We start from the raw sequence: 13,588 nt of genomic DNA on the forward strand, positions 1-13,588 counted from the left end.
CTAATAAGGTAGGTGCAAATATATAGATAGATATACACACCAGAATATTAGCAGCTCAGGGAGGGGAAAGGCCTTATTCCAAGTGCTAGAGGAAATAAGGGATTTTAATAGCAAAGAATACCATAATAGTAAAGCAACAGTGACTGTGTCAGGCATTGTGATAATGCAAAAACAATCCTGCTCTCAAAGAGCATATGTTGTAATGGGAAAAACAGCATGTGAATGTGTACATGAAAGAGATTATCAGTCCATGTAGAGCAGGGCAAACACCCAGGACTATGAAGTTACTTTATTTAAAGGCCCACAAAAGAAAGTTTTTGTTTTTACTATAGTTTGGCCCTCCCAACAGTCTGAGGGACAGTGAACTGGCCCCTGTTTAGAAAGTTTGAGGACCCCTGAGAGAATCTGAAAGAGGAAAGAAGGCATTAGTAGCTTTGGGCATCTCAACAAGTCTCCTGCAAGAAGAAGGTATTTGACCAACATCTTAAAGGAAGCCAAGTAAACTTAGGAGATAAGAGGTCAAGGGCAGAGTGTTAAATTCATGATAGATAGCCGATGCTAAAACACTGAGTCAAGAGATGTCATATGTGAGTATTTTAGATTGTGTGGAGGGATTTAAAATATGTGGAAATGTAGGAAAGGGCCAGGTTGCAAAAAGGTTTTATATTTCATCCCAGAGATAACTCAGTGGAGTTTATTTGAAATGGTGGGGGGAGAGTTAAGAGGAGGGCAGGAAAGTGTAATTTAGTCACACATGTATGAATAGTGGTAAGACAGGGAGATACCAAATAGATGACTGTAGTATTCCTCTTTTACCTTTCCACTTATCCATACATACTTGTTCTGCACCATACTTTTTTACTGCACTGTTTCTTAGATTTTTTTCACAGAAGAAATGTCATTTTGATCTATGACGGCTACATTTGTGATTTCTTGTTTATCCCTGAAACTTTGCACAGTTGAGACTTTGAAATTTTATTAATCCCCTTTCTTCTTTGATATTTGTCAGTCAGCAAGAAAACATTAAATACCTATAATTAAAATTAATAGGCACTATATTAGGATCATAGATCTTGGATCTAGAAGAGCCCTTTAAGGCCTTTGAGTTTAACCTTCTCATTTTCTGTTATATCTGCTGCTTATTGTGGTATATGGTTTGGTAGCTGACAGATGGTATGTGGGCAGTTTCTTTCCTATTCAGTTTTCTGCTTAAAGGCCTTTTATGAAAATGTAGTTTTCAAGCAAATTTAAACTTAACAGAAATCTACATGCCCTTCCCAGATGCTGTCTTCTGGACTTCATTCACCACCTTTTTTCCCCCCTGAAGCCCCTACCTATTAGCAGTAATGATGAAAAACACTACCAGCACTCTTACAGTGTTCAGATTCTTAGCCCAGTATAATGTCTAACTAGAAGTAGGAGTTCCTTCAAGTGCTGTTCTCATTTGCGCATAGATGAATTATTAGAAGTGAGTAAGTAATAGCTATCCATTTGGCAATTCTCAGGATATCAGATAGATACACATCTACTGAAGCTGCATTTCTCCTTATTTTTCACATCAGCTATGAAGCAGATAGCTGCCTCATTACCCTCTCAGAGTAACCAATCACCACTATTTGGGTTTGTTTTTTTCCCTCTGACCAGTTTCAATAGCTTCTCTCCTAGTAGCATGTATAAGATTCTCCTGATGATTCTTTTAAACTGGCAAAGCTTCTTTGGAGAGGTTCATCTCCTCTTTCCCTGGAAAGTTGCCTTAATCTATAACATGGAGTTCTCAAAGGACAATAGTTGTCTTGTGCTCTGATTGCTTTGGCAAGTACTTGTTTCAATACCTTCTCATTGCTGATTGTTATTGTTCTTAAACTATGGGTTTTAAAATTGTACATAGTATTCCAGATATAGTCTGACTTGGGAAGAATATATGTGTGTGTGTGTGTGTGTGTGTGTGTGTGTGTGTGTGTGTGTGAGTGTGTGAGAATGGATTCTAAATTTACATAATTTAATGCAGACCGAAATTATTTTGGCAGCCATGGCTCAGTGAATGTTATTTTGCTATAATTCTTATTTTGAAAACACATATTTCTTCTAACATGATTGATATATTAGGAAATAATTAGAATTGCATATTTGCTTATGTTCTATTTTTTCCCTCATGAAAAATGATAAGTATATAAAACTGTACCTAACTGTAAACTGAGCTATGTAACAGAAACGTTTATGCATGTGTCTCAAATATCTGCCTGCTATCTCAATTCACTACATGGTACATAATTTGTACAAGGTTGTATTTTTCTATTTTTTCATGTTTGTGAACATATATATATATATAACACTGTAAATATGTCTAAGCATCCTGATTCAAGAACACCAGTCATCATATAAAAAGAAAGATTTTGGGGAGAAGTTTGAAATAGTAAAGCATTTTAAAGGAAATGAAGTGAGCATTTGATATCTCCCCAGCAGTAGGAATAAAGAATTCACATGGTGGTGATCATCAGAAACAAAAAAACCATGAAAATATTAAAAAAAAAAAAAAGTTAATATTAAAATTAAAATATTTAAAAAAAAAAAAAACATGGAAGTGTTCCCATAATCCCCATGTGTCCTGTGGTTATTATTGCAGAGTTTTGAATAGTACAGTGACTTTTAAAAAATAAAATTAATTGACTTATAATCAATTTTTATATCTCTAAAAATGTCTAATATTTTGCTTCAGTTATTTGTTTTACATGATTTGGAATTGTTCACAAGATTTTGATATGTTCTTTAATTATAATAAAACATTATAAATTAGATATTAAACATACCTTTGAACAGTATTTCCCTAGTCTAACTTTCATTATATAGCCTATATGTTTTCTACTAAACCAAGCAAGTTCTCAGGCTATTGAAGTATATTTATCATCATCTCTTGGATAGATGCCTTTATTTTTAAATTTAAAAAAAATAATTTTTTATTTAAAAATAAAAGCTACATATAAGGATAATTTTTAACATTTTCTTTAAGTTTCAGATTTTCTCTCTCCCTTTTCCCTTTTTAGACAGTAAGCAATTTAATATAGGTTATACATATTTAAATCATGCAAAGCTTACTACCGTATTAGTAATGCTGTGAAGGAACACACACACACACACATACCACACGGAAAAAAACATTTTTAAAAAGGTGCAGGAAATGCAAAATAGTATGCTTTGATCCAGATTCCATCAGTTCTTTCTATGGGGATGAATAGCATTTTTAATCATGAGCCCTTTGGAATTATATTAGATCATTGTATTGCTAAAAATAGATAAGTCAGTCATAGTTACTCATTGTACAGTATTGCTTATTTCTGTGTAAGGTGTTCTGGTTCTGCTCACTTCATTTTACATCAATTCATTTAAGTCCTTCCAGATTTTTTTGAAATCAGCTTGCTTATTTCTTAGAGCATGGGTAATATTCTATTTTAGTCATGTACCACAACTTGTTCAACCATTCATTCCCCAAATGATAAGCATTCCTTCAGTTTCCAATTCTTTGTTACTACAAAAAGCTGTTATAAATATTTTTGTACAAATAGGTTCTTTTCCTTTAAGTTTTCTAGATATTGTGTGATCATAGTGTTGGAGGGAAAAAAATAGCACCAAGGAGAACAGTGGCCCTGTAGCATTCAATGTAGTTGGCATCTATCTGTTAACATTTGTTCTGTTTTGAATTTAATACTAATTAGTCTGAATATCACTTCAAACATTTACTAACTTCATTACAGTTGACAAAGGATAGGGGGAAGTAAACAAGCATTTTATTAAATGCTTATTGTTGGCCAGGCATTGTGCTAAGTGCTTTATTGATCTTCACAACAATCCTAAGAGGTAGATGCTATTATTATCTCCATTTTTACAGTCAAGGAAATTAAGGCAAACGGGTATCTAGTGACTTGCCCAGGGTCACACAGCTAGCTAGTAAGTGCCAGAGACTGCTGGAGTTGAACTCAATTCTTTGTGACTTAGAATCCAGAACTCTATCCATTGTGCCACTTAACTGTCACTTTTAAGTACTTAGAACCTCAGTTTTTTTATCTGAAAAATGGGATGGCTATTTTTTCATCATATTTCATAGTGTTGTTTTCTCTAGTTCAGAAGTTCTCACCGAGATTTTACCATTTTGTATCATTTCTGTAGGTAAAATTATCATAAGAATCATTTTTTCTATAGCTTCTCTATTACTCTTCTTATAGTATTTTTTAACAAGTTTTTATTAATGTCTTACATGAAGACTTCACGTATTTCTTATATCATCAAAGTTGTTCCCAGTATTTCTTACATTCCCCTTGCCAGAGAGCCATCCCATATAATGAAGATGTGTTTTTTTAAAGAGGAAAAACAGCATAACTGAAGAAATGCATTGACAAAATCCAAAAATAGATGCAATATATATTACCTACATGTGGACCTACCACTTCCTGAAGGGGTCAGTTGAGGATGTTCTCCCATATCTATTCATCCAATACTTGGTCTTCTTAATTTTTATTCCTTTTTTTTGGGGGGGGGAAGGTATGTGTGGGGGTTTATTTATATTGTGGTTATTGTATATATTGTTTTCTCCATTCTGCCTGTAAGATTTCACACAGACCTTTCCATGCTTTACTGTATTTATCACACCTATGATTTCTTAAAGCATGGTAATAATCCTTATTATTCATGGGCTTCCATTTATGCATTCCCTATCATTCTTTTTGTTTCCAGTTCTTTATATTTTGGAACATGTGGAATTTTTTTTTGTGGTATTTCAATCATTTCAGAGATAGGGCTTACTTCATAAATTTCATAAATCTTAGGGCAAATGTTTATCCTATTTAATCGGAATAAAGATCTGAAATTCCTGTATTTCTAAAAATGTTTCATTGAAAGACTATTAGGAAACACATACCTAAATAAAGAACATCATCTTTAATCATTTGCCTACCATTGTTAAGATAAAACATTTACTCCAATCAGATACTTTTATCCTCCTGGCAGTTTTATTGTAAAGGTCAATCTATAAAATAAGTAAAAGTAAGCAGTTATTTAATGCAGAAAATTTTTCATTTTATTTTCAAATTGGGGATTAAGAGCAAAATTTTAATTTTCGTGGTGTAAATATTAGCCTTGCTGGTTCTTTTTGAGTTACTTTTAAATGATCATACAGAATGTTGAAGACTATTTATCTTCAGTTATAATCTTGAAAATCTTTAAAACTAATTTAAAAAAATTAACTAAAAGTAGCACTGGACTTGAAGTTATAAGTGACCTGTATTTCAAATTCAATACAAAATATAAAAAACAAATAAAAACCATTCAATCCTAGTCTTGGTTTCCTAACATGTAAAATTGCCGCGATAATACTAATTGTACATTTTTTATAAATTGCAAATGAGGTGATATGCTTTGTAAAACTTCACATATTAAATAAAATGTCAGATATTAGAGATTACTGTTACTATTTAGACACAAAACTAGCAAAAACAGTGCGAAAGTGAAATGAAGGTAGTCATTTTTTTTAAAAGGGAGGACATTTGACCTATTGGTAAGCACCTTGGTCCCCAGTATTTCTGTACTTAACATAAATATTCTCCTTTTTAAATGCTAGTCTGGCATAAAATATACTGATAATGATATTTAGGGAAAACTCTTTTAAAAGAGTTAATAGGGGCTTATAGCAAGCATTGTAGTTTTTTTTTTTGTTTGTTTGTTTGTTTTTTTTTCCCCCTTAGACAGCTGGGGTTTAAGTGATATGCCCAGGCCACACAGCTAGGAAGTGTTAAGTGTCTGAGACCAGATTTGATCTCAGGTCTTCCTGACTTCAGGGCTGGTGCTCTATCCACTGTGTACCACCTAGCTGCCCCTAAGCCTTGTAGTATTTTTCATAGTTGAGGAATGTTTCTCTGCTGAGACCAGTGATCACTTTATATTGTCAATACATGGTTTATTTAAAAACATTTTTTGGTATTACAAGAAAATTATTATTTAATGATTTATTAAATATTCATTTAGTTATTCTTTTTTTTTTTTTAAAGATTCAAAATGGAAAGTACAGAAGAACCTCAGAAAAAAATCTTTAAAGCCCGAAAAACAATGAGAGTGAGTGATCGTCAACAACTTGAGGTGGTATACAAAGTTAAAGAAGAGCTACTGAAAACTGATGTCAAACTTTTAAATGGCAAGCATGAAAATGGTGACTCTGACCTAAATTCACCATTAGATAGTACTGACTGCATAGATGATAAGGAGGTGAATGGCATAGAAGATGTTTGTTTGGATCTTGAAGAAAAGAAATCTGAATTGAAAGAACCCTCTCCTAATTTCTTAAATATTGATGTAAGAGAAGAGGATGAAGATTCAAGTCAAAAATGTGAAACAGCATCTCCTAAAAACACAGTTTATGAACCAGAACAAGATACTGTCCCTGAAACTGAAAACACAGTTCCCAATAGCAATAAAGAAGATGGTGATATCCGTGAAAAAAATAGCACAGATGATGAAAATTTGGACCAAAGAGAAGAAAAAGAGAGCCCACTTGAAGATAAAACTATAGTTAGTGATAAAATTGAAATTGAAGAAGAAAAACTGGAGCCAAATACTGTGTCTGTTAGTGCTGATCTTCCTACCGAAGATGAAAAGAATATGGAGGAAAATCCTGTTACAGAGTCAGCTTTTGAAGAAGAAGCTATATCTAGTAGTATGGAAATAGACAAAGATGCAAAGAGTGAAAATGACAAATCTCCAGGTCTTCCAGAAACCACTGATGAAAATGTTGAAGATGAGAAAAATGAGAAAATTTTAGACAACACAGACTCTATGGAGACAGATGAAATTATTCCCATTTTGGAAAAGCTAGCTCCTGCTGAAGATGAACTTAGCTTTTCTAAAACTTCTCTCATTCCGCTTGAAGAGACAAGCCCAGATTTGGGAGAAAAATTGGAGAACTCCCTAGGTTCACCATCCAAGCAAGAGAGTAGTGAGAGTTTGCCAAAAGAGGCTTTCTTGGTACTCTCTGATGAAGAGGAAGGTTCTGGTGAAAAAGATGTTGAAGTTGTGTTGCCAATTGAATCAAGTTCTCCAGGTTAGAGAGTTAGGTTTAAGTTTTTTGTTATTTTCTTCATGATGTATAGATTGTAAAGGCCTAATTTGTTGTTTACAAGTTGTGAAATGTCTCATTTGAAAACATGGGATAGGAACTTGAAATCACTTAAATTGGAGGTGCTGGGAATCATCTTCTGTGAACTGATATTCAAAATCATTTCTGTGGATGACATTGTGTGTGGGAAGAGCAGATTAGCCCGACAATAGAACTTTATGAAATTTACACATTTGGGAAAGAGCCAGAAAAGGAATTGGTTTAGAATTTGGAGGAAATGGAATAGATACACCAGAACAAAGAGAGGGAGAAGGCCTTATTTATGGTTAGACACTTAAGAGAGGTCAAAAAAAAGAGCACAATGAAATAATTTTGAATATTACTAGTCATGTGGTTTCCTTTTTCTCTAAAAACCTTTTTGATATTATATATTTAAAATATATATGAGGATGGGTATTTTGAAAAATGACTATTTGGTTCTCATTTTCTTTTATTTAGGAAAGGGAAATTTTAAAAAGAATTGCTTTGCCTTATTTAGTTGGTGTATTTTTTTTTGTTTGGTTTTTTTTGGGGGGGTTTGTGTTTTGTTGTGGTGGTGATGGTTTGTTTGGGGGTGGGGGTGGGGATTTTTTGGAAAGAGGAGATTCTTGGACTTAATTGTGACCTAGTCTTAATCACTGAATGAGTATGGCCTCAGTTAAACTGAGACTTGTTGAAGATCTTAGCTTAAAAAGGCGAAGGTCTCCCATTTCATCCAGGGCCATTTCCAGTTGTCCTGATTTTTATCTGGCCTCTGGACACAGAAGGCTGTGGAGGGGAAAGTGAGGCAGATAGCCTTGTCTAGCCCTCCTTCACTCAAATTTAAATCACTTGCATGTCATGGCCTCACTTCCCTGATGTCACATGGACTTCTTCAAGAATGAAGGATAAACAACATTAGTACTACAAGAACTTTTTAAATCGAGATATTTAAAAAAAAAAAAATTTGCTCAGTCAGTAGCTTCAATTAAGAAACTGCAATCTATTCATCTCATGTTTGAAAAGACTCAGCAGAAACTACTAACTCTGCCAAAGATGCCTCTTATTTCTTACTTCTTCTCTCAATTTATTTCTCTTCCTCTTCTATGTTATCTGGAAAGGAAATGTAAAGCTGTTAACTTACAGTAATGTCCCGAGTTAGGAGTTTAAAACTTTTCAAACTTTTAAGTAAAATTTAAAATTTTTTTTCATTCCTCAGTTTCATTGTTAAAAAGTAGAAGTAAAAATATGTGGCAGAGGGCATTTAACTTACTATGTGGAAGTAAGACCTTCAGGTTTTCCTTAGGCTATGAGTGGAACAAACAATCTATCTACCTGTTTTGTGATTATATGACTCACTCATCTTTACTCCCTATGGACACCTTTACTGCTTTTGGAAAATTTTTTTTATTGTTATCATTATCTAAAAGTATTTCAGTTCCCATGATCAATAACTTTGAAGTTCTTTGTCCTACTATTACTCACCATTATTCCCTCTTTCCCTGTGATTTATTCCTCAGCCCTATTCTTCATCTTTGCCATGACCTTCAATCTCTGCAGCTCCTCTCAATTCTCTAAGATCATTAACCTTTGTTTTGGCTTTACTTCTCAGCCTTGACCTTACAAATATATACTAATCTTTAGTCTGGAATATCTTGTCCCTATTTTCTGTTACTGCTTACACAACTTCTGTTACTGCAGAATGTTTGTCCCATATTATTCCTATCTTCTGTCTTCTCTGCTTCTACTAACCTTATGCTAAAAAGGTGCTAGAGGAAGTTGTTAAAGCCTTGATAAATTTTTGTTACCTGATCTCATTTGGGTAAGGCAAGTCCTTTTATTCCATTTTAATTGATCCTCTATCCTATTCCCCTCAGCAGCTGTTCTAAACATTTTATAATATCTAAGCCTCTCATAACACATATGTCTTTAGCCTGCCTACCTTTCTCCCAGAAAATTTCTGGTCTGTACTAAGAAAAAGGGGATGTTTACTATGAATTCTGTCTTCTGTTGTATTCTGCCTCTCAAAACCTTTGATATCACCCTTCATTCCTTTCTTTACTCTTGTTTATGATAATGATAGTTTTTTTCTATTCCAAGACCATAGTCTCTGCTTCTACTTTTTTTTTTTTTTATTTTCCTCACATACATGCAAAATAACTTTTATTAGTGGAGTTTATATATGTACATTCATTTTTTTCCCTGTATTTCCATATGAATCATATTGGGAAAGAAAAATCAGAACAAAAGAGAAAAATAAAACGAGGAAAAAAAAAAGAAAAAAGTGAACATAGCATATGTTGATTTACATTCATTTTCCATAGTTCTCCTGGATGCAGATGACATTTTCCATTCAAAGTTTATTGGGATTGCCTTGGATCACTGAACTGTTGATCAGTGCACAAGTTTGTTGTTGCTATGTATAATGATTCTGCTCGTTCACTCAGCATCAATTCATGTTCCAGGGCTTTATAAAAATCAGCCTTTTTTTTTTTTTTTTTTTTTTAAATAAAACAATAATCTATTAGTTTTCACATACCATAACTTATTTAGCTATTTCCCAATTGATGAGCATCTTTCTACTCATAGTTCTTTGCCACAACAAAAAGATCAACTTTTACTCCATCTCATTCAATCTAGCTCTTATTACAGATTTATACCTTCTCTCTTTTCACTTGTGCCTGGGGTTAGACCTCTTACTCTTTCCTTATTTTCCTTGAAGTCTTGTATCCACTTTTTTCAAACTGTTCTTTGCAAAGTGCCACTTTTTTTTGTTTTGTGCTAAGAATAAATTGCTACATTTTAAGGCATAACATTACATATTACATAAATTATCTCATTTAATCTTTCACAATTCCTGTGAAGTAGGGGCTCTTACTATATCCATTTTAAAGATGAGGAAATAGAGACTGAAATATTATCGTCTTCCTGATTTCCACATTTAGCACTATCCATTGCACTTCCTTCTTCTCTCAGAGATTCTGTAAGTTTTTGTTACATTATTTTTTCTTGATTCTCCTCTTTCCTTGTCTGATCTTCCTTTTCAGTCTTTATTGGATCCTGCTCCATATTCTTTCCCCTAGGTGCTCTAAAGTGCATAGGCCTAGGTTTCTTTGTTTTTGTTTTTTTTTTTCTTCTCGAATAAATGTTTATTGAGTGACAGTCTTTCTCTGTCTCTGTAAATATCCCTTATCTCAGTCTCTATTAAGTATTTATTCTGACTAGTACTATGTTGGATGCTGAGGATATGTAGTCCTTATAAATATTTACAAAATACACTTTTTTGGGGGGGGGGTAGGAGAGGATTTAGGGGATGCCTAATAGGTAAACTCTTTAATACCAATGTAGATCAAAAAAACTACTCATATCAGTACAGAGTATTTTCTTCTTTTTATTTTTGCCTGAGGGTATTTAAAAGTTAAAAAATATTTGCTATGGTCACATAGCTAAGTGAGGCTCAAATTCTTTTTTTTTTTTTTTTTCCAGTAAATGAGCCTGTACTTTAGGAAAATCACCTTCTAACATCTTAGGTAGAAAGATGTAGTTTTTAAAAAGTTTTTAAATCTTTTGAGGCATTTCTGAACTCATAAGTGATAATTTTATGAAGTGAAAATAGAGCTGAACCAGAAGTTATTTCTGCTATGGTGTAGTGCTCAATATATCACTGAATAAGTAGTTTGATGTTGTGTTAGAGAATTTTAGTATGAATTCTTCCTGCCAGCCTAACTCTGTAACTATAAACACAATTTTCTTAATTTCTCCAGATTTCTGGTTCCTAATCTTTAAAATAAAAGGATTTAATGAAATCACTTACTTTCCAAATCCAATCTATCATCCTATGATGATTAGATAATAGATTACATGTATTACTAAATAGCAATGTATGTGTATATAAATCACTTTGCCTCTCCTGTCCTTAGTTTTTTTTTTTTTCTTATCTAACATGAAGGTTTTTTTCTTATTTAACATAAACTAAATTATTGCAAGGAGTTGAACTCTAAACAGTTATTGTTGTGTTAGTGCTTGAATTATATAATACTTCTTGAAACTGAAAATCTAAGTGTCAACTGACACTTAAACAACATGCTTTGCCATTTTTATTTTTAACTTAAGTACTTCTAATGTATCACTTGCTATTTCTCTTTCTATTATTCCTTTTCCTTATGCTATGAATGAATGACTGGAGTTTTTCAGTAAAACACACTTAAATAAAATAACCAAGTTGTAAGCAGCTTGTAATTCTCAGATTTACCAACTATTTTGAACTTAAAGAAATGCACTTATTTATATGTTATGACAGCTTTTTACATATTTGAGGTATTTAAGGTTAAAGGTATCAACAACTTAGGCTTTATGCATAAACTTCTGTTTTAAGAAATCTAGATGGACTTGGTGGTACACAGCTATAATTTCAACTACCAGGAAGGCTGAGACTAGCCAATCTCTTGTGGTTAGGACACCTAGGTTATAGTGAGCTGTGCTGATCATTTGTCTTTAGTAAGTTCAGCCTTAATTTGGTGAACCTTTGGAGTGGGGCATCCCACCAAATTGTTATTTATCAGTGGTGGGATCAGCCAGTGAATGGCTTCTGCACTTTTCAGCATGAGCAAAATAAAGAGATGGAAACTCAATCTTGAAGCACACAAAGAAAGGGAGAGAAGAAGGAAAGGTCTGTATTTCAGTTTTAATCAGAACAGAAAATTGACAGCAATCTTCTTAAGATACTTCTAGTAGTCATTCTTCTGGTTTTTCTCATTTTATTCTTTTAAAATTGAAGTTGATTTTTGTTCCATAACTATTAATTATGGTGATTTTTTTTTTAATAGTCAAAAGATTATAATGAATTACTTTGAACTTAAATGTGCTTTTTTTTTTTTAATACAGTAGAAACAGAGACAAAAGAAAAGGATTCAAAATTGGAAGAAGAAAAGGAAGCCCATAAAGAAGAAGAAAGGCCTGGAAAAAGTATGCCATGTGCTAGTAAAAGCATAATTAAGTTCTTATAGATTAAAAACAATTTGGAGATATATTTATAGCACTAAATTTCCTATTGTAGTAACAGGATGGATTTTTAAATTTCTTAACTGCTTCTTCTCTGCTTGTTTATTTCACCAGATTAATATGTAGAAATTTTTTGTTTATTGTTACTGTGTAGTGAGTGAGCAATGAGACAGTTTTTCTCACCTAAAGGAGTAGAGAAGGTAAATCCTTATAGAAAGCAATAAAAATCAAACTGAACATTCATTTTATTTTGTGCTCTAGATGAATTGTTGTCGAGGAGAAAACGGTCCAAATCAGAAGATATGGATAATGTGCAATCTAAACGTCGTCGATATTTGGGAGAAGAATATGAAGCAGAACTTCAAGTAAAGATTACTGCAAGAGGAGACATCAACCAGAAGCTCCAAAAAGTATGATAAATATAGATAGCTTTTTAACACAGCAGAAATTTGAATTGAAGGTTTTGAGTTATTTAGTTATTATTGTTCTAGGGTCTTGTAGAAAATTTAAGTTTTCAGTATACTAATTAATAAAGACATAAAAAGTATTAAGTAACACTTATTTTTAATATTTTGTGTTTGGATTTTACTACAGAAAATGGAACATTAAAGATTACATTTTACATTAAGAATTATATATGCTACTGACATCCTTTGTAATTGTAATCTTTTTTCTGATTTTCCTTTCACAGATATGAGATCTTATAAAATTTCACTCATTTCTTTTTCTATCATCCCTGAAAGGGTTTGGACTCTAATATACTGAAAGGGAGAGGAAAGATCACAAAGTTTCTGTTTAGTATTGGTAGATTACTCTTTAAAGACTAGCGCCCCAATTCATAGTCACTAAACATTTATTAAGCTCCTCCTTTGTAACCTCCACTATGCTAAGTGTTAGGGATATAAATACAAGAAGAAAAAGATAATCCCTTCTTCTAGGACAGTGGTTCTCAAAGTAGGATCCAGAGAATCCTCGTGGTCTCTGAAACCCTTTCAGAGGATCTCCAAATTCAAAGTTAGCTTTTATTTCTAATGTGTAAATATCTATTAATATAACCCACACAAACAAAAACTCTTTGGACAGATCCTCAAGAATTTTTAATAGTGTAAAGATATTAGGAACAAAAGTTTGAGAACCGCTGTCTAGGAGTTTACTGTCTTTAGAGAGGAAACTAAGCCCAGCTGGGGGCTATAAATGGAGGAGTGGAAGAAGAGTAAGTCATCCAGTAAGAAAGGAGGAAATGTCAGAGCTGGACTTTTTTCTTAAATGGGGGTTTGACATTCATAATTCCAACCTCCCATCTGACATATGTTCTAGATACCTATTCTTTCAACCATACCTCTCTTTTTCCCCCCTCTGACTTGAATTATACGAAAATTAAAACAACAGGTACTAGGAATAAAAAAAATTGTTCTTAATGAGTTTATAATCTAATGGGGGAGACAACATGCATGTTTAAGGAAAATAAATGTG

The 13,588-nt window shown here is 32.9% G+C and overlaps 1 protein-coding gene across 6 annotated transcripts in view; it reads left to right on the forward strand.

Moving 5' to 3' along the window:
• ATF7IP (activating transcription factor 7 interacting protein) overlaps window positions 1-13,588 on the forward strand; it is a 144,528-nt gene that overhangs the window by 74,776 nt on the left and 56,164 nt on the right. For 5 of the 6 annotated variants that reach the window (XM_003771237.4, XM_023504544.2, XM_023504545.2 and 2 more), the window contains exons 2-4: window positions 6,036-7,081; window positions 11,999-12,079; window positions 12,377-12,525. In XM_003771237.4, coding sequence (XP_003771285.1) covers window positions 6,043-7,081; window positions 11,999-12,079; window positions 12,377-12,525 — 1,269 coding nt within the window. In that variant the 5' untranslated portion in view covers window positions 6,036-6,042. Of the gene's footprint in view, window positions 1-361; window positions 1,813-6,035; window positions 7,082-11,998; window positions 12,080-12,376; window positions 12,526-13,588 lie in introns of those variants that run through there. The other variant, XM_012550736.3, reaches the window with a different exon arrangement.

This window comes from Sarcophilus harrisii, chromosome 5 (genome assembly GCF_902635505.1).
Source record: "Sarcophilus harrisii chromosome 5, mSarHar1.11, whole genome shotgun sequence".
NCBI classification, from domain to species: Eukaryota; Metazoa; Chordata; class Mammalia; order Dasyuromorphia; family Dasyuridae; genus Sarcophilus; species Sarcophilus harrisii.